The sequence below is a fragment of the Beta vulgaris genome, chromosome 7 (assembly GCF_026745355.1).
Source record: "Beta vulgaris subsp. vulgaris cultivar EL10 chromosome 7, EL10.2, whole genome shotgun sequence".
NCBI classification, from domain to species: domain Eukaryota; kingdom Viridiplantae; phylum Streptophyta; class Magnoliopsida; order Caryophyllales; family Amaranthaceae; genus Beta; species Beta vulgaris.
The window spans coordinates 9,273,743-9,295,446 of NC_079208.1; the positions used below are offsets into that span (position 1 = coordinate 9,273,743).

At 37.1% G+C, this 21,704-nt stretch overlaps 1 protein-coding gene across 2 annotated transcripts; it reads left to right on the forward strand.

The window, feature by feature from the left end:
- Positions 1 to 14,678: 14,678 nt before the first annotated feature.
- LOC104908831 (glycine-rich RNA-binding protein RZ1C) lies at positions 14,679 to 21,122 on the forward strand. 2 transcript variants are annotated; one of them, XM_010697993.3, is made up of 3 exons: positions 14,679 to 14,831; positions 15,000 to 15,122; positions 19,734 to 21,122. In XM_010697993.3, exons 2-3 carry the CDS (start codon positions 15,012 to 15,014, stop codon positions 20,409 to 20,411), a joined length of 789 nt encoding a protein of 262 aa, XP_010696295.1. In that variant the 5' UTR covers positions 14,679 to 14,831; positions 15,000 to 15,011; the 3' UTR covers positions 20,412 to 21,122. The 2 variants fall into 2 exon arrangements, with proteins under 2 accessions (XP_010696295.1, XP_048504495.1); XM_048648538.1 differs by having other exon boundaries at positions 14,736 to 14,885.
- Positions 21,123 to 21,704: the final 582 nt, after the last annotated feature.

Below are 21,704 nucleotides of genomic sequence, written 5' to 3' on the forward strand. Positions count from 1 at the left end.
TACCCACCTTCTTTTTCCTGTTTTTAGAATGGTTACACACTTACATGGTTATACACTTATACTCCACTAATTGTTACTCCCTCTGTTTCACAATATAAGACACGTACGATGTTCGAGGTCGAATTTTAACCGTTAAATACTCTCAATTTATATTGATAGAAAATCTTAAAAAGTAATATTATTATAGTATTTTTCAAGACGAATTCAACGGTCTAATTTTTATAATTTTTATTTATCGTATTTGAGAGATATTTGTGGTCAAAGCAAATTTTCGTAAAGCGTGAATGTCTTATATTTTGAAACAGATGGAGTAATTACTATTATCTTTACTTTCTCACATTATATTTCTTGGCCTATAATATTAACTTCAATATAACATGTCAATACCTTCATACTTTCTCTTTCCTTCTATTTTTTTAAAGAGGGAAAACTAGGGAGAATCTACAGAAATAGGTTACCCTAAAGCATCATTTCGGATGATTACAGAAAAAGAAACATCAGGTGAATCAAACCAATATGACAGGTTAGCCACCGAATGCCCTTGGTGAGCAAATCCAATCTGCAGTCCGATTCGCTTCTCTAACAACATGATAAACCTGGACCATCTTAGATTTCTTCAAATCTTCACCTGCATCAAGAATAAGCGCATTAATAGTACAAGGAATTTTCCAGAGTTTTTGATAGATTGAATAACAGAGAGATTATCTCCTTCTATCCTAATTTTATTAATACCAAGAGTCAAAGCTCCTCTGATACCTTCTCTTAGACCCCCAAGCATCCACAACAACAATAGAGTTAGACGGGTTCACATAGTTTAATCCACGGAGAAAAATCTCTCCATTACTATTTCTAATGACAAAGCCATAAGAATTTTGCCCATTACTTAATGTAGAACCATCAAAATTCATCTTAACACATTCCTCCGGAGGGGAAGTCCAAACAGCAGCAAGCCTAAGAAGATTTTTCTTTTGGATCTTAATAGAGGGATCCCTTTTACTGAAATATAGGAAATCACTTCTAACAACATTTTTAATGTAACCTATTATCATTTCCCCAAGTTTAGTAAGAAAACAAGACTCTTTTCTAACAATAATTTTATTTCTAGCATGTGGCACCAAATGATAGCAGAGATTTCAACTGGATAGAGGGAGCACTGCTTCCTAAGGCCTATAAAGAAATCCTTGAAAGAATTGATATCATCACTCCAATTAGGAAAAATAGTACTAACATTAGCATTTATCAGAATTTAACACACATCTTTTTAAAAAAGGGTCGGAATAGAAAAAAATTTCAGCATTTTTTGAATGATGATTACAAAAACACACTCTTAATGGAGAAAAATATGACTCATCTCTAAACGTTTTTTTGTTGGGAGACCATCTTGACAAATATTCTAAAGAAAGAATTTGATCTTAGGGGGAATTTTTAATCTCCAAATCCAATCAAAAAAGTTAGCATTAGTAAGATTAGCACCCATACCTTAAAATCACACCCGATTTAACCGAGAAATCTCCATATGAAGATAACCCCCCCCCCCCCAAAGAGAGAATCTGGAATTGGATTCATAGCAATAAAAGTGTTAACAATACTTTTAACGATTTCCTGCAAAACAAATTGAGACAATAACCTTTCATCCCAATTTCTCTCCAAAGAGAAAAAGTGGTTAACTTTAAAACTTTCATATCCTATAGGGGATGACATAATTTAGGTAATGGATACTGAAACACCCAATTATCATACCAAAAAGAAATATTATCCCCTTTACATACGTTTCACCGAAGACTACCTTTCCTAAAACAGGTCTCACTCATAAGTTTTATCCATTGTCACGAAACATTAGCTTTTGAAACATAAGAGAATAAATCATCCTCTTTCAAATATTTTTTCTTAATTTGACCCACAGATTTTTTGGGGAATTAACAATTTTCCATCATAATATAAATTGCAGAGCAATGTTATTGGTTTCAGCTTTTCAAAGTCCCAAATAAACCACCTAACTTCTTAGGTAAACTGTCAGTTTCATCACGGTCTGAACTCTGGTCCCGATCCAAAATTGCACTCCCCTAAGCACATGGGGTAGAATGTTACAAATTATATGGCATTACAGGCACACGATTGTTTTATTATTTCTATCCTAGTGGTCGTTTGGTATATATGAAAATTTAATTACATGAAAAATTCCATTTCCTAGGAATTTCTTTTCCTTTTGTAATTTTCAGGAAATTGACTAATGTTGGCTATCCCACATCGGAAGTTGAGGAGCACGAAACCATCTTTATATGGAGGTGGATAGCTCAACCTAGTAGAGGCATTTTGGGCAGGACTAAGATTTTGCACCAAAACAAATCCTTGCAGACTAGGGCCCAAAGAGGACAATATCTACTAGTGGGCTCCTGAACACCTAGGGGTGTTACATCTATGTTGAGGCATTACAGTTAAAGTAGCACACGATGCATGAACATATGTGGGTGAGAGAGTGAAAGAGAAATGTCCGAGAATCATGGATATAAAACTAACTTTGCCTCTAAAAATGACAAATTTTGACCAATGCAAATGTGTGGACCAACATTAAAGGGAAAACATTTTGGTTGGACTTTGTAGCTTTTTTTTTTTTTTTAAGAGAATAGGAAAATTACAATTAAGACATCGACATAAGTCATCTATAATGTTAGTTGACTCAAATAAAAAAAAAATCTTAATTTCAAAAATAGCCGTTAAAATAATTATAATCAATCCTTCAATCGGATTATTAGTATTGTAATATTATTAATTACTGGGAAATTTTTTTTACAGTTATTGAAAAACCAAAACATATCTCGTAATAAAACTTAATCTATCATATTGTACTTACTTTTATTTTGGGGGCCCAATTTACATCATTAACAGAGGACCTCCAAAAAGTTCAAGACATCCAGTTGGTGTTCAACATTATTTATTTCAGGAAAAAATTTCAAAAAAACTTGATTTTTTCATAAAACTAACTTTGATAACAAAATCTTTTCAAAACACTACTGCTTAATGGTTCTTTGTAAATTTAACTCATTATAAAGATGTTTGACTATCACGTGCTCATGTTACCAGAAGTTTTCTTCCCTCCCGAAAGACCCATGACTTCATTGGAGTACAACTTTCTCCCTTACGAATGACTCGCTACCTCATTGTGACCCAACTACATAGAGTTTGTCTTAATATGGTAATGTACTAACGTGAATAACACGTGATTGTCAAACCTCATTTTAGAGGTCGAACTTAACTAAAATCGTTAAGTGGTAGTGTTGAATTGATTTTTGTTATAAAAGGTAGTTTTATGCAAAACAAAAATAAAATTAAAGGTAGTTTTTCTTTGAAAAAAATGTTTGGTATAAAAAGGTTTTTGTTTATAAAAAGTTTGGGTTTACTTATTGCGTGATAAAACTGAAGTACATATAGCTTTTACATCTTTCTTTGCAATGATTGAATGCCAAATTGAGACTTCTGTTAAGATCGTTCGTAATGACAACGGTACTGAATTTCGTTGTATGTTGGATTATTTTGATAATAGTGGCATTCTGCTTCAAACCTTATTTGTAGGAACTCCACAACAAAATGGTACGATTGAGCGTAAACACCAACATATCCTTAACGTAGCTCGTGCTTTGATGTTTCATGCTAACCTTCCTATTTCCTTTTGGGGTGAGTGTGTTCTTACTGCTGTCTATTTGATTAATAACTCCTTCTAGTGTGTTGGGAGGTAAAACACCATATGAAATGTTGTGTGGTAAAGTTCCTAATTTTGATGTCATGCACGTTTTTGGATGTTTATGTTTTGCTCATGACCAACGTGCCAAAGAAAATAAGTTTGCTCTACGGAGTCGAAAATGTATTTTTTATTGGATATCCTAATGGTAATAAAGGTAAGAGTTTGTATAATCTTGATTCCGAGGATATTATTATTTCACGGGATTTTAAATTTCATGAAAATGAGTTTCCTTTTGTCTCAGATTCAGATTCCTCTTTCATGTCTCATGTTGCTAATCCTTCCATGGTTGATCTCGGTTTCTTGATGATAAGGGTGCTTCCCCTACTCCTCCGTCTTCGTCACCTGCATTACCCCCGGTTTGTGCCCTCTCCTGAGTCCCCTACCGCTAGAGATGGCAGTGGATCCTGGACCCGGATCCGTTTTTCCGGGTCTGGATCCTAAAATTATGGACCCGTTGGATCCGGATCGGATCCGGGTCCACTTGTCAAATAACGGATCCGGGTCCGGATCTGTACAATAGACCCGGACCCGGATCCGCAGATCCGTTTTTTTAAAGAAAAACCTCCACATTGGGCTGGGCCTCTGACCTCCTCTGCATTTTATCGAACTTCAGAATAAGGTAATTGGCAAATCAATTTGTTTTAAAAATTGTCTTATCTCTAGAATGATAAGTCTTTTTAAATCTTTTCAAATAATTGTAACTTACCAGCAAACACATGTTTCTTATCTCAACTCCATGAATCAAGGGAAGTAAATGGTATAAACAGAAATTCTTTTCTCGCAAATGGAAATGATCTGAATATTGGAGACGATTCTAATGGACTAATCCGCCTGCAGCTTTGTCCACCACAACAACAAGACAGCGAAAAAACAGAAAGAGGAACAAAATTTCTAACATAATGATGTCAGAGAAACCATAATGACATTATTTTCTTTGGCTTTCTATTTTTCTCTTGCTTGTTCCTTTGAATTGTAGCAGACTAGAACTTGCCTGACAAAAAAGATTAATCCGCAATGTTCACTCTGATGGTCAACATAATGTCCAAGATCACAAGGTTCCTCTTTCGATAGCAGAATGCAAAACCAAAGATTGCTGAAGAAGTGTGTTCGAGATAATCAATCAAACAGACTTCGCAATTGTGAAGGATAATTTGAAATAATTTGTTGATTGCAATTGTGGTACTGTTTATTTGAATTTGTTCATTTCAATTTTGTGATAAAGTTGGTAAATTGTTAAAAACCAAGTAGAATAGTAGGGATCCGTTTTGGACCCGTTCTGGACCTGGATCCGTAGGATCCGTCGGATATGGATCTGGGTCCAACATTTTTCAGACCCGCTGGATCCGGGTCGGATCTGGATCCAGCGTCTGGAAACGGATCTGGATCCGGGTTCACATGGACCCGGTCCAGATCCGACCCGTTGCCATCCCCACCTACCGCAGCTTCCAGCAGCACCAAAGTTGTTCCCCCTTCCACTGCCGCCTTGGAGCCTCCACCCGAGGAACTTAGGCATGGGTTTTGTGCCAAAAAGACCTATGTGCTTCTTCGAGATTTTGCCACTAATTTTGTTCAATATTGGATCCATCTCCGACTTCTCCTAGTCCATTATCTCCCTCGGGTATTTTAAATCTGTTAGCACACTTTGTGAATTATGAAGAATATTCTGCTCCACATCGCATATTTCTTGCAGCTAGTACAAATAGCAGTGTACCCCACTCTTTTTTCTGAAGCTATGAAGGATGATGGTTAGCGTGAAACCATGCAAAAAGAAATTACAGCTTTGGAGGATAATGATACTTTGTCTATGGCAAACTACCTTATAACAAAAAGGCTCTTGGTTGCAAGTGGATATACAAGATCAAACATAACTCAGATTGGACTACTGAACGTCTCAATGTACGATCACTAGTACAGAAATGGCGATTTGCGTCGGATCTGAGGCGCCCATTTGCGTCGGACATGGGTGCGACGCCAAAGGCCTCGACGCAAATAGCCCATACATGATCTGCGTCGTATACGGTACGACGCAGATATATTAGCAATTTGCGTCGCAACGTATACGGTGCGACGCAAATGACCCCATGTAAAAAATAAAAAAAAATGCAGTACTAAAGCATTTCATGCTTTAGTACTGCATTTGAGGACAAAAAACGAGACATACAACAAAAAACGCATCCATGTCCAGATCTAACAAATATACGCATCCATTCGCATAATTTACGTTAACAAAAAACGCATGAATGCATCGATTAAACGAGATAACAGAAACGAAATTAAACGAGATAACATACAAATTGTCTTGCATCGATTAAGAAACGAAAAAAATCTAACAAATATCAAAAATAAAAAATCCAGATCTAACATACAACAAAAAAAAAAAACGAAATTAAAAAACTAAACCTAAAAAAAACAGATCTAAATTCGCCAAAAACCAATCTAACAGACAGATCTAAAAAAAAAAACACGAATGGAACGAACGAAATTCGCCAAAAACCAGATCTCCTTCTTCAATCTCGTTCTTCAATCTCTTTCTTCAAATCGCCAAAAACCAATCTAAAATAAAAAATAAACATAAATATGACAAATAAACAGAATAAACTTTGAACTAAAAAATACCTGAGAAATTCGCTGCTCTTCGAACGAACGAAAGGTGTTTTTTCAATTTTCATCGGTGCTCGTTCTTCGTTGTTGGTGTTTGAAGCGGCGGAGTTTAAAAAAATCTGATTTCGTTGGTGTTTGAAGCGGCGGTGTGAGGCTACTGCTACTACGGAGATTCAAATCGAAGGCGAACGGATTTGAAGGCTACTACGGAGTTTAAAAAAATCTGATTTCGTTGGTTGATATGAGAGTTGAGAGAGAGTTCAGAGAGTTGAGAGAGAATTGAAGGCGAACGGATTTGAGAGAAGTGAAGGCGAACGGATTTGAGAGAATTGAAGGTGAAAACTGAGAGAAATTTAGGGTTTGAGGGAGACAAAGAGGCGCTGAAGAGAGAGAAGGTGAGAGAGAGGGTGAGAGAGAAATTTAGGGTTTGCTGAAGATAAAGAGCGCTCCTGCTGTTTGAGACAAAAGGACGTTAATTATTTGAGAGTTGAGACCAATGTGCGTCGCATGCTCTACAGGTGCGACGCACATTAGAAATGTGCGTCCCATCCTCCTTAGGTGCGACGCATATTTTTGTGATTTGCGTCGCACATCTTCCCACATGCGACGCAAATCCTAACTGTGCGTCGTTTCCGTTTCTGTGCGACGCAAATGAAGGGACGCAAATCGTCCTTTTTCTACTAGTGGATTGATTAGCTCTAGCAATCACCGAGTTGAAGTTATTGAATATATACAGAGACCTTTAGTCCTGTGGTTAACATGGTTACTATTCGAGCCTTTCTTACTATTGCAACTACTAAGAATTGGGAGTCTCATTAGATGGATGTGCATAATGCATTTCTTCACGGTGACCTTATCGAAGAAGTGTATACGAAACCACCTCCTGACTTCACTCCTTCCAAACCAAGATTGGTTTTTGTCGTCTCAGCATGTCTTTATATGGCCTTCGTCAAGCTTATTGTTGTTGGTTTTCTAAGTTGTTGGTTTGCTAAGTTGGCTGCTTCCTTCCTCTCATATGGTTTCACTTATTCGTACTCAGATTACTCTACGTTTATTCTTTCTGAGGATGGTATTCAACTCTCTATGCTCATCTATGTCAACGACCTCATCATTTGCAGTAATGATTCTTCCCATGTTGCTTCTTTCAAGTCATATTTGTAACACCCCGATAATTCTCTCTTTCTAGAAAATACTTTTATAATAAACCTTAGAGAATTACCCAGGCATTATCGCCCGTGTGATAACGTTTCGGCTAACTCAGAATTTTGCAGCGGAAAACAACTTTCTAAAACAACTTTATTAAAACTTATGAAACCAAAAACAATGTCAGAAACTAACACACAAACTTAAAACTATTGTCTGAAAACATAAGTTCCTACGAAAACAACTTAAATGCTACTAATAATACAAGAGTCTCTCCATTCCAGATTCCCAATGAGATGCATCTGCGAACCTCTAATGTCAATGCTGTCTTGACTCTGCTCCCCCGAAGGATCACCACAGGATCAATAGGCAAAGCCATGATCACAAACACAACAAGCACGTAATCAGCAAAGCTGAGTACTACATACCAGACATACATAATCCTAAACATGATACTACAAAATAACATGCAGGAATACATAATAATAAAACATATAATAATCTGCAGACGACTCTTACTGAACTAGACTCTAAACTTTATTTATTTCTTTAAATGGAATAGTTATTGGACTAGTTGTCTATACCAGAAAATAGGAAATATGGGAGCTACCACATATTCCAAAATGACCTGCAATATCGAGGAACCTTTAAACTAATGAGGAAAGGTGATCAATCCAATCCTAGAAAAGCCATGGGCTACCACCATGTACTCCAACCCTTAGTGTCCAACTCTAGACGTGCACCAGTCTAAAGTCTATAACCTATTCTCGTTTCACTTTACGTTGAATATATTTTAATACTCGTGTTGACACAACAACAAGACAACACATAACTAAAAATCACACAATCATAACAGAATTCCTTTTTATCTTTGGATTAACAAGTGTTCACAACTTATCAATCAAGACTCCTTTAACTTCTTTTTATACTTTACTAACTTGCTTGTTGAACTCAGTCAACAATAACATTTACCTCTATATAGGTATAACTTGTACTTACCAAATAAGATCCACGGTTCTTATAAGATAATAATAATATACAAGAATCCATGTAAAACATGATTCAATATAACTTACATTAATTCACTCACGAATTAATAATGAACTTGATTATTCTGCTTGCATCAAACTTCCATACAAACATTATACTCATAAATACTTCTAGTTTACATATAGCACACAGGCAAATAACATGTAAAACAATTCCTGTAAATCATATATATGAACAAATAGAGTCCTATATATGATACTAATAAATAAAACATTCTTAGAGCATGTTTCTAAATCATATAGCACGTAGACTATGTACGTACCTTGTATAAACAAATCTGTAGGCCACTTTTACTCGCTAAAAGTCTCCTACTACGAAATCTCCGCCTTGAAAATAAAATAATGAAAATAAATATCTCGAACTAAAATTTACAGCAACTTTAAAACGATCAAAACCCCCTAAACGTGTTTTAAAATCGTTTTTACGTACCAAACATTCGTTATTTTTAATCCCTAGTATAGTACAACTATTCTAGTGATTAAAAATCATTTAAAACCCTCAAAATACTTATTTTCTGAAATTACAGCACTTATAAACTTTAATAACTCTCTTTAAAACATATAAGCATGTTTAAAATCATAAATTAAAACAATCTCATAGTGTATAACATACAACTATGGTTTTCTAGTAATTAAAACCCTAAAAATCCATGCTTTGATGATTAAAACTTCAATCTAAAAATAATAACAAATTTGAAAGTTTATTCTTTCAATATATAATATACATGAAATCAATATATAAGAAAACGAGGAAAAGAATCAAAAGAAAAAGGAAGAAAAAGAGTGAAATACCGAAACCGCGAGAGAGCTATGGCAGCAAAATCGCAAAACTTGCAGAGGCCATAACTAATTGAATAAGAATCGGAATTGAGTGATTCTTGAGCTTAAATTCAATAACTTTTCGAGATCTACAATTTCTAAGAAGGAAGTTTTGGCTAAAAAGAGGAAAAAAAAAAGTGACGTGAGATTGAGAGAAAAATAATGTGTAGAGTGAAATAATTTGGGTTTTTAGGATATTTATATAAAGGCTTTTACTTGTGGGCTTAGGAAAAGAGATTTTAATTAATGAAACTTGATGACTAATAAGATGGGCTATTTAAGACTTTAGTCATCAAATGACTCTTTCCCTTTCTATCACTTTTTGGGCTTTCGATTCCATTAAACTTCCTTTTCAATATACTTTTAATATTTAAAACTTTTATTAAAACAAGCTTAATTAAAAATATTTCATTATTAAGCTATGAAAAATAATTTCACTTGACTTTTAAATAGTCAACCCTCTTTAAAAGTCAAATCATTTTCCAAACTCATTTGGATTTAAATATAACTGCATAAATACTTTAATATTTATGAAAATTATTTAAAATTGTGGGGGATTACAATATTTGGCTACCTACTTTCATATGAAGGATTTAGGTCCTTTGAAGCATTTTATGCGTATTGAGGTTGCTCGGAGCTTAGATGGTTTATTTTTGTGTCAACGCAAATATGTGTTAGATATCATTTCTGAGGCTGGCTTGTTAGGGCCAAACAAGTGGCTTTTCTATTGAGTAAAACCATACTCTCTCCCCAGCTTCTAGCTAGCCCCTTACTCTCGAATCCAGAGTCCTATAGGCTTGTTTATGGGAGCCTCATCTACTTGTCTTTTACTCAGCCGGAGTTGGCGTATGTTGTTCATATTTTGGCTCAATTTATGCAACAACCTCATCAAGAGCATTGGGAGGCTGCTCTTTGAGTTGTTTGTTACTTAATAGGTTGCTCGGGACTAGGTATATTGCTTAGTTTTGCATGTGATTTATCTTTGTCAGGTTGGTGTGATTCTGATTGGACTAGTTACCGTCTAACTCGACGCTCTTTGACTGGGTGACTTGTTTTTCTTGGTGCTTCACCCATTTCTTAGAAAACTAAGAAACAACATACTGTTCCCTGTTCATATGCAGAAGCTAAGTATCGTCCAATGGCCGACATTACTTCTGAACTTAAGTGTCTCAAGGCTCTTCTTGAAAGTCTTGGCGTTCATCATATCATCCTCGAGCCATGCGTCTTTACTGCGATAGTAAGTCTGCTTTATATATTGCTCAAAACCCAGTTTTCCATGAACGCACCAAACACATTGAAGTTGATTGTCACTGTGTTCGCGATGCCATTCAAGATGGCCTTATTGATTTGAGTCATGTGTCTACAACGGAAAAACTTGTAGATATTTTTACCAAGGCCCTTGGTAAAACTCAGTTTCCGTACTTACTTGGCAAGTTGGGCATTTGTAATCCGTATGGTCCAACTTGAAGGGGGTATTTTTGTATACTTCACCCGTTTCGTTTTAAATGCAACAATTTGCATTTTTGCCAGTTTCAAATTAAATGCAACAAACTCAAACTTTTCTATTTTAGTATGAATTTTGAATGCGATATTAGAAAAATACCCTTACTTAAAAATTAAAACACATATTATACAACCAAAATTAAATTAACTACTAACCTAACCTACATTAATCTACCAAAACTTCACATCTGTCTCTCTCCAATACCCACCTTGACCACCACCATCATTAGTTCATCAGTCATCACCTTCACGCACTATCTATCTACCACCACCGCGAACTTCCATCTTCATCACCCAACACCTATATACACCATCATCCACCACCACCAACTTCCATCAACATACAACCACCATCACCCACCACCACTACCATCCATACCGCCACCATCCTCCGGCCTCTGCGATTTCGGGCACCACCACCACCATTACAACCATCTTTTTTCTCATAATCCATGAAATCAACCCACCACTCCACAAATTCATCCCACCAATTTTTGCATCCTTTTGCTTCCCTTTATTTTCGCTCCCGATGACCACGACGATGGCTTCAATTTTCGTTGTTGGTTGGGGGTTCGAATTTAGATGGTGGTTGATGTTTGAGGTACGGTAGATGGCGATTGTAGTTGAATAATGGTGGTCGAATTTTGGTTGGTGGTTTTTTGGGTTGATTGGGTTTTCGATTTAAGTAGATTTTGGTAGGTGGTTGCCTGCGTCTTCACCGGTGGATTTCGTGGTTGCTTTCTATTGCATGTGGTAGATTTCTTGGTTGACGGTGATGGTCGATTTCATGGTTGAAGTTTGATGTGGCCGGATGAAATTATGGTGGCTGGTGTCGCAGACTCGTAGTAGTGGTGGTGTGTGGCAGTGTTGGTTGGTGGTGGTTCATGGTGGTGTAAGCTCCCTGTGAGAATTTCCCCTCTATTTTTCTTTTTGGCCCCACTTTCTCTCTCCACTTAAATATAATCACGTGCTCCTTCTTTCTTCTAATTACCCCTTAAGAAATTTCAACTAGGAGTCTGTGCCACTCTAATTATTGCGTTTAAAACAAAACAGAGGAAGTATATGGTTTGCATAGTTGTTTTGTATAGTTTGGGCCTAAAACTTTCTTATAATATTTATGATGTATATAAACTCTAATGAATTTTCACCTGATACCCCTAAGTTTTCAAAAAATTCACCTGGTACCCTCCATGTTTTCATGATTCACCAGGCACCCCTCGATTTTGAACTAATACACTCAGATACCCTTAATGACTAATGGCATTAACCGCCGTTAGTCATTAACTCTAATTTCCTGCTTTAAACCTTAATTAATCCCCTAATCTTAACCCTAATCCTAACCCCTACCACTAACCCTAATCCTAACCCCTACCACTAACCCTAATCCTAACCCCTACCACTAACCCTAACCCACCACCCCACCACCCACTCCCCCACCCTCCCACCACCCCTGCCCCCTCCCCACCCCCAGCCCTTCCCCCACCCTCGCGCCGCCCTCCTCCCTCGGGGTGTGCAAAAATACTCGATCCGAAAACCCGCCGACCCGATCCGAAATTTCAGATATCCGATCCGATTTTAAGATTTTGGATCGGGTATCCGGAAAAAATTTCAGATTTTCGGATCGGATACGGATCGGGATTTTTCCAAAAATGTCAACCAACCCGATCCGAAAATTTGGTGATCCGTTCAGAAAATCCGGTATCCGATCCGAGAACCCGGCGATTTGATCCGGAAAGTTCGGATATCCAAAAATTTCGGATAGGATTCAGATTGCAATTCCCCCGATCCGAAATTTCGGATCGGATCGGATCCGATATCCGACATTGAACACCCCTACTCCTTCCCCACTCAGTTCAGTTCAGCAGTCCCCCACGGCCCCACCCCTCCCTCTCCATCGCGCCCCGACCCTCGCCCCACCCCCGCACCCCCCACAGCATCACCCCTTTCCATTTTCGCACCCCACCTCCCGTGCCGCCCACAACCCTTCTTCTTCCCTGTGTTTTTTCGTTGTGAGGGTACTTTGTGTTTCGAAAATTGGAGGAAGGTGGTGCAACGGGGGTGGGGTGCGAAAATGGAAGCGAGGTGGTGTTGTGGTGGCGCGGGGGTGATGGGTGTGCTGTGGGGGTGCGGGGGTGGGGGAGGGGTGAGATTTCGGGGGTTGCGGTGGTTGCAAGGAGTGGGGAAGGGAGGGTGGGGGTTGTGGGGGCTGCTGGGGTGAGGTAGGGGGGCTGCTGGGGCGAGGGAGGGGGGTTGTGGGGGTGGGGCGGGGGCAGGGGTGGTGGGAAGGTGGGGGAGGGGTGGTTTGGTTTAGGGTTTAGGGTTAGGATAAGGGTTAGGATTAGGGTTAGGGTTAGGGTTAGGATTAGAGGTTAATTAGAGTAGAAAATAGAAAATCAGGGTTAATGACAAACGGCGGTTAACGTTGTTAGTCATTAAGGGCATTTGAGTGTATTTACATAAAAGTGAAGGGTACCTGGTGAACTTTGAAAACATGGAGGGTACCAGATGAATTTTTTGAAAACTCGGGGGTACTTGGTGAAAAAACCGTAAACTCTATTGTTGACAGTAATAGTTATAACACAAATCATTAAGCTATACTCAATTTGTCATTTTGCTTCGTATATTACACATCTCACGAATCTAGTATCTTTGCATAGACATTTCATTTGATATTAAGTTCTATGTTTTTTTGCAAAATAGCAAATTAGCAATGTTATCATTTTCAGCAATATATTCTTTCTTTCTTCGTCTATCTTAATAGTGATAATCCTTTGGGATTTTATGGCCCTATTTGGCGTTAGCGTTTGATGTAGCGGTTAGCGGTTGAACAAGATTAAAGCGCTATTTAAGAATATTATGAGTGTTTGGTAAGGTAGTGGTTGTAGTAGCGGGTAGCAGTTGGAGTAGATTATGAGTAGCGGTTGTAGAACTATACTACATGTAACGTTTGAGATTTAGAGGTAGCGGTCTAGCAAACAAACACTATATAATAGCATAAGGTAGAATTATTAACCAATATTTTTTATTTCTTTTTCCTTTTACTGAATATTAATTGTTTTATTTTTTGGCAATTCAATATTTTTTTTTACAATAGCAAAGATGTAATTTAAATATTTATTTTAAAGATAAGATATTTTACAAGTATTTTAGTTATTATTGGTAATATAAATTTTTCGAGGGTTGAATATTTTTTTAGATTTATGCATTTATTTGAGCAGCTAAATAGTCATATATTCTTCTTTTGTGTAACTTCTTTGAAAAAATAAATACTAAATTTAACTATTGAACGAATATATGAAATTTGTTGTAGTTCATTTCATATCAAAACAAATGTCATTTATTGTCTTTTTCAATTTCAACAGCTACTTTTGCCAAACACTTCTAGTTAAATAACTAAATCGCTAATGGTCGACAGCTACTAGTAAATAGCTAACAGTTATTCCCAACAGCTACAATTATTACAATCGCTAACAACTATTAAAAACGCTAGTTTTACCAAACATGCCCTATAGTATCTTTTAATGTATGTGGTTATTAGAGTGCTCCCAATTGTGCCCTTCTTGTGGGTTATGAGGAGAGAGAGTATAAAAGTAATATTAGTTTATTAGGAGAGAGAAAAATTTTGGCTAAGAAATTGATGCCCAGTTCTTCATGATGGACCAAGAAAAAGAGGAGCAAAGAAGGAAATGGAGGAGAGAGAAAAAATGGTGGGGTAGGTGAAAGAGTGAGAAAGTAATAAAATAATTTTTTTGAGGGGGGAGAAAGTAATAAAATAATTAATGCCCACAAATTATAGGGCAACCATTGATTGTCCTCTTATGGATATTCTAACATTGCGACTTAATAAAAAAAAGACTTGAGGAAGTACTAAAAGGAGGGAAGCGAAACGGCAGTAGAGTCGAGTCATTGACGAGCTTGGGGCGGCATACATTTTCATTTCTCGGTGACAAAGTTAGAGGAGAGAGAAAGAGAGTTTGGTAAGTGTGAAGCTAGAGAAACTCTCCTTCTCTAATTTTCCATCTTTTTTTAGGGTTTGTCTTTCAGTAAAACTTCCCATTTTCTCGAATTTATATTTACTCTTTCTATTTAATAACACTCATCCTGATTTTACAGTTTTTTTTTTTGGGGGGGTTTACTTTTTGCAGAAAGTTGAAAAAATGGCCGGAAGAGAAGATTATCGCATTTTTGTTGGAGGGTTAGGTTGGAATACCTCGCAAAGGCACTTAGAAGATGAATTTGCTCGTTATGGAAAAATCATTGATTGTCTAGTAAGTTCTTTTTTGATTTGTTTTTATTTTTGCTTTCACCCAGTAATTTCTTTTTAATTTGTTGGGTTAAGAAATTTAATATATTGGAGTTGATTAATTTAGCTTTCTTCATCTGGATTTCTGTTCTGATTTCTTACAAATGTTTGTGTTATGTAAAGTATTATACTGTTCATGATACTTAGCTTATTGGCTAATAATTGTAAATTTATGGAGGTCTAAACTTACTGGGCTTGAGAGGTTTAGGTTTGCATTTCGTATCGAGACTCGAACATGAGTTTTGGTAATATGGGTTGGTTGGTGTAGTTGGTGGGGATAGTGTATGGACTGCAACTGGTGTGCGATTTTTTTTCTCCCGTATTGCTGCTAATGTTCCTAAGGAACTACTCAGGTTGCGCACTCAATGATTATAGTTTTCGGATTTTAAATTCTGTTTGAGCTGTTGGAAAGATAGGAATATGTATGAGCTAGGCTGACAATACTTGGATATGAGTGAGACTTCTTTGCCATTTTTAGTTGGTAGACATGTACTGATACAAGTTTAAGCTGTCTGGGAAGAAGGTTTATAGCTTGTTTTCTTGAGGTATATATGTCTGCATTAAGTATGAATTAAGGCCCCTTAAAGAAAAGTATGAGCTAAGCCCTGATTGAAATATCATCTTTCATGAGAATTTGATCGGTTGCTATTGGAAAGTCATGCTGTGATTTTGGTTCTTGCTATTATGTGTATTATTATCCAACCTATGAAACACGAGGAAATAAAGGAGATTGAGTCTACATTATTTTTACTTGAAAACCCCCTATCTATATTTATTTGTAGTCGGGGGACATAATTTTATTATTTATACAGTTGTGAATTGGACTTGGTTGCCCTTACTTGAATTTACCTGGACTTACTCAAACTTTATTTCCCTAAAATTTACTTTTCTGAGGTAAGCAAGGCCTGGGGTTGTTTTTTACTGACCATAAAATTATGTATGCATTAGAGAAGTTAGATGACTGCAAATGCTCATTTACATAATCATTGCACTTGTGACTCATATATGCTGATTTCATCCAAAAAAAATTCATGTCTTTGTTGCCTTGGATCTTTTAAAAATATGGTCAGAGATGTGTATAAATATTGTAAATCTGCAATTCGTCTGACCTTGTGTCTAAATATCTTAATGTGCAATTACAAGAAAAAAAAAGGGGGTCCTCGTATTTCTAAAAAGTGCTTCATGTTTGTGAAAACAGCAATGTGTTTTATGCCAATGATTGAACATAGATGCTCATGTGACTAATGATCTGATTTCATGGTACCTCGAGCTCTGATATGAACTTTCACTTGGCTTGTTTTGGATTATCTTGAGTGGGTTGTTTCCTGCTCTCAAATCTTTTGATATGTGCATCATCGTTTGTCAATAAAGTGAGCTGATTTCTTCATTACATAGATACTAGTAGTCCTTTCTAATCAAATGTCTGGACTTGCTGTTTGAGTTTACGTCAAGTGTCAGCTGGTACTTTTCAGGTTGTGAATGAGTTCTGTTTTCATTTGTTCATAACTTTATGTGAACTATCCCTACAAGACATTGAATTATTACTTTGACAATTGCATATCTTAGCTCTCATATTACTGTGGGACATATATTCCCCTTTCAACTTGTAAAATTGGACCATTCAGCAATCATTACCTTGCTATTTGGGTGATGTAATATAGAACCGGCAACCAAACTAGTGTGCACCATGTGTATGGGACACCTTGTATCTTTTATGCGATGCGGGGAATCTTGCTAGCGGTGCCTGATTGACCACCCTAAATCTGAAGAAAACAAAAGTGGCTACTGTTAGCTTGCTTCTAAGTCCTTTGAAAACCAATGGACCTGATTTTTCTGAATGCTAGAGCAGTATCTTGATATCCTCATTTCTTCGAATGATAACAAATATGCAAGTTGCAGTAGATGTGATTTCAGTCACATTTTTTGGCTTAAATCTCAAACAGAGACACATGCATAGGCAAACATTATTCCCAACCTAAATCTTAATCATTTGCACCTTTCACATCCCATTCTGGTGACAAATTGCAAGTCGAGTGAATGATTCGGGTTTAGAGCAACTTAGAAAGATTACTAATTACCCAGACTAGGAGGTACATATTAATCATACTCTCATGCATGCTTCTTAAAATTGTATCTCAGAAAATTTTCTACAAAAAAATGAGCAAAAGTAAAGGGTAGAAAAAGGAAGAGAAATGAGCTATATTTGTATGTTAGAAATTTTTATCTTTCTCTCAACCTGATTTATAGGTTCAGGTGCTGGAACTCCCTTGACTTAGCTGTTGATGGGGCCCATACTAGTGTAATTTTTGTGTTCTGGGATTCAATATCTTTGCAGTTTCTGTGGATCTGTAAATCCTGGAATTCGTGGATTATACTAGCCAAAGGAGGGGGTAGGAGGGTGTTTTCTTTCCTCTATATCATAATTTCTTAATCTTAAATCCTTGAGAAGTTGAAACACAAAGGTTTCACCATTATTATGCTGAAGAATCATATTTTCCTTAATGGTTTGGGTTTTATATTGATAATGAGCATTAAGCACCCAATAAATATGTAAAATGTTGGGTGTTTGAGTTGAAATTTGAAGCACAAGACATTTAAGAAATTGTACGCAAAACAAGTCCGTTGAATCCTTTCAAAGCATGGAATTACAACAAGGCCATGTTGTTATGTAAAGGTGCTTCGGTAACTGGTTTGTCGTTCCATGTGTGTTATAATTACACTATGTGATATCTATTGTAGATTGTAATTTACTGTGCGTGCCATTATTGTTATGAAAACCATTAAATGTATTGATAGTGACTAAATTATAAGATGAGTTTTCAGTTTTTCACTCATATCATACTCATTATAGTGTTTAGACCCTCTTATTCTTATACAAGATAGGGTCCTATATTCTGAAAAGTGTGCTCTAAAACTCTTGAATTACACTAAGAAAGTGAAATCTTTAAGAAAACTTAATTTGCGTCGCGTTGGCTACGTAGTGCGAAGCAACACCTGAAAGCTGCTGCTTCCGCCACGTTGCAATTAGTTACGTAGAGATCAATATTTTTCTAGGCAACCCCCGGCTCCCCGCAAAGATTAATGTAACTAATGATAAATAGATGAGCTTTCTTTTGGCAGCATGAAAGGTAAAGCAATGTTTAGCTCAAGTGTTCACTATCATTGTTCTCTAAAATTTACCTTTTTGGATGAACTGTTTTGTTAATGTTAATAACTATGGTTACTAATATCTGCCCTTATGGCATTATTTATGCATTTACCTTTTTGACTGTGCCATTGTCATTAGTATGAGTGACAATTTGAAACTTATGTAATAGCGAAAGCATTGGACTTTCACCTATTGTAAGAAAACAAATGCTGCTACCATGGCGCCATTGTAGTCACATATACTAATTTGGATGTCTTAGAAAAAGTTGTCATGTTTGATCCTTTATTATTGGACTTCCAAGATTCCTCTACTTTAGGGATGGATAGGGTGTGATAGTGGTTCAATTATCATGAAGGAGCTTCTGTTAAACTTGTTATTTCCTTAATCATGAGAGACTGGCAAAACCACGACTTTTTCTAATAGGGGTAGTTAGTAGTACAATTTGTGATTTCAAGATGATAAAAGCAGGTTATTACTTTTCATGTTAAGAGATACTCTGCGATGATAGGGATCCTAGAGCTAGGCTGAGGCAAGAGGGAAAAGCTCGGGTGCAATGTTTCACTTATGTATACAGTTCACTTAGAATTATAAGCTGCTCCATCTCAAAATAGTTTGCACGTTTCATATGGCACAAATTTTTAATAGAGTGAAGTTTTGGGCCTCTATTCTTGTAGAAAAATATGTGATTGAAGTTAACGGGGTACTTCTCGTCGAGGAGGGAGAGAGAGAATAGATACGATGGGAGATGGTAGATAAATTTAATTGAGGAGATAGAGAAAAGTAGATGTGATTGGAGGTAGTAGATAATTTTTACATCGAGGGAACAAGAACAAGTACATCTTTGAACTTAAATATTTTTCATCATATATTAGTAAAAATTATAACGATTTAATATTAATAGTGTACTAATTGATACGAATCAAACAAGATTCAACGTGACTATATTATATCTTATAAATTGGAAAAAATTGAGAAGATTCTCACTACGTATGAATAGTGTCAAGATTCTAAGTAAGAATGATAACAAAAAAACAGAGGTAGTATCTTTTTTGGTTTAAATCATTGGGTCGCCGAGTCAAATTTAAAATTTGGATACATCTCAAACGTGTCCCCGAGTTCTTAATATTCAAATTTCTAGGATTCAACACTCGAATATGTAGTTGTGTCGGACACTCATACCTAACTCAAAGCATAATAGGTTTTCACATAGCTGCTTCATGTGATAATGTGAGCCAAGCATTAGTCGCTATGCAATCTGATCTTTTGAAGTTCAAAAGCATTACCCTAATATCTCAATATTACCAGGTAATAAGCAAATGAAAATTGGCGTGTGATATTCTTATATTGTGCCTAAGTATTCAGGTCAAGTTCAGTGAAATCTATGTAATATTCTTGTCAAGTGATGAATTTACAATGTCTCTTTTTAAGGTAATGGTGGACAGGGAGACTGGCCGTCCTCGTGGATTTGGATTTATAACATTTGCTGACCGCAGAGCCATGGAAGATGCTATAAGGGGTATGCATGGTAGAGAGTTGGATGGGCGCGTTATTTCAGTGAACAAGGCAGAGCCACGAATGGGAGCTGAAGATCCCTATGCTGCGTATGGTGGCGATCGTAGATCAGGTGGTAGGGAAAGCTATAGAGGAGGAGATAAACTAGGGGATCGATCTGATGAATGCTTTAAGTGTGGTCGTGCGGGGCACTGGGCTAGGGATTGCCCTTCAAGCGGTGGTGGCAGGTATTCTTCACAATCTGAATTTGGTAGATCTAGTCTACAGGGAGAACGTGATTATGATCGTTATTATGAGCGTCCTAGTGGGGGACGCTACGAAAGTAGGGATCGTTTGGATAACAGAGATGGGTATGGTCCCCGTGATCGCTACAGCAATGATAGGTACCCGTCTGCTGGTGACCGTTTTGGAAGTGATAGATTTGCGGACAGGTACCCCCAAAATGGATATGGTCGGGATAGGGACTACGAAAGAGATGGAGGCATTAGAGGTGGTGATAGGTATGCTGCTGGCGGACCAACCCGGTACGACAAAGGAAGCTTCAGAGACAGGGCTCACCCCTATGATGCTCCTCGCAGAAGCAGCCGGCGCTGATATCATTGTTGGTTTTGCTCTGCAAGTGCTGTGCAAACTTTTGTTTGTCTGAACTTATCAGTTTTCTAGAGCTTTGTTTTCTATGTAGCTGCAGAATGTTGGATACCGTCTACTATGCATAGCTTGCCTCTGTTCATATTCTGCCCAGATTTGCTGTATGTTCTACAGTGTTTTTTTCGGCTTTTTTGGATCATTAAGGTGCATTTGGTAGCAAAGCTGCAACACGTGGAAGCAGTTGTGAATTTCTAATACTTCTAGCTGGCAGCATTCATTGGTAGAAGTAAATTTATGTAGAATCCTAGCCATGACCGGATATTCTGCTAGAGGAGTGTCTGAGATAGTTGAGACTCTCTTGTAGCTTCTCTGAATTGCGGTTTCTAGTATGCATGAGTGGCTATCTTTTTGAGTTTGAAGTTGCAACCATCTCTATGCTGATCATGGAAAAATATAAGCTTGTAGTTGCTGTAAGTAACAAGATCTTCCGAGGCTGATGGCTTGTTCCAGTATTATTGTTGCTGCAGCTAGTCAGAATGAAGCCAGAGGTTTAGACAGGGTTCTGTGCTGTGTGTGAGTTTTAATTAAACCTGACTGGAGATTTTGTTCGGCCCAACACAGGATATACGTAGTTCATTTTACAATGTGTGTGTATGTGACATCTTTGTGCAGCCAAGTAAGTTGATGAACGACCTCTCTGGTAGTTTATGCGTGTCACCTTTGTGGCCTTTGTTGCTCTGATTAATCATTTTATCAGTGGCGAATTTGCATTCTGGCCTTCATCTTTTGCTAATTTCCCAATGATATGAAGAGGAGGCAGAGAAAATCCGGTACTTGTGATAGAACCTAGAAGTAGAGACTGCTCTTTTTGCACCTCATGCAGAGGACTGGTTTTGAGGTTGGTTGTCTGAAATGTGATTTTGTCAGGAGGAGAAAAGGCAGCATGAGATTTATGTTTTTCTTTTCAGGGAGCCATTAGATTGATTGCACAGGCCGTGACAGGCAGTAATAGTTTGCTTCTTGATGAGTTGATTATTTTTGGTGATACTGTTTGTGGATAGAAGCTAAGCATGAGATTGAAAAGCTTGGTCTGTTGCATTCAGATGAGCCATGGAATTTTTGATTTTAGAGATCATTCTTGCTGAGAGGCAGATGGAGCATATCGAGTTGATAGAGCCTTCTTATGGGTCGAAAAAGTCCAAGCTGAGGCCTTTTAAAGTCAGGCTGGTCTTCTAGAAAGCTCAAGGTATTCTTTTGTTTTCTTGGGAGCAACACTGAAAAGATTATAGAACTTATCAA

What these genes read in the sequence shown, in the direction of transcription:
- LOC104908831 (XM_010697993.3), top strand. Translation starts at nt 15,012, where the DNA reads ATGGCCGGAAGAGAAGATTATCGCATTTTTGTTGGAGGGTTAGGTTGG. An exon ending in GAAAAATCATTGATTGTCTA is followed by an intron (nt 15,123 to 19,733) that starts GTAAGTTCTTTT and finishes TCTCTTTTTAAG; the next exon opens with GTAATGGTGGACAGGGAGAC.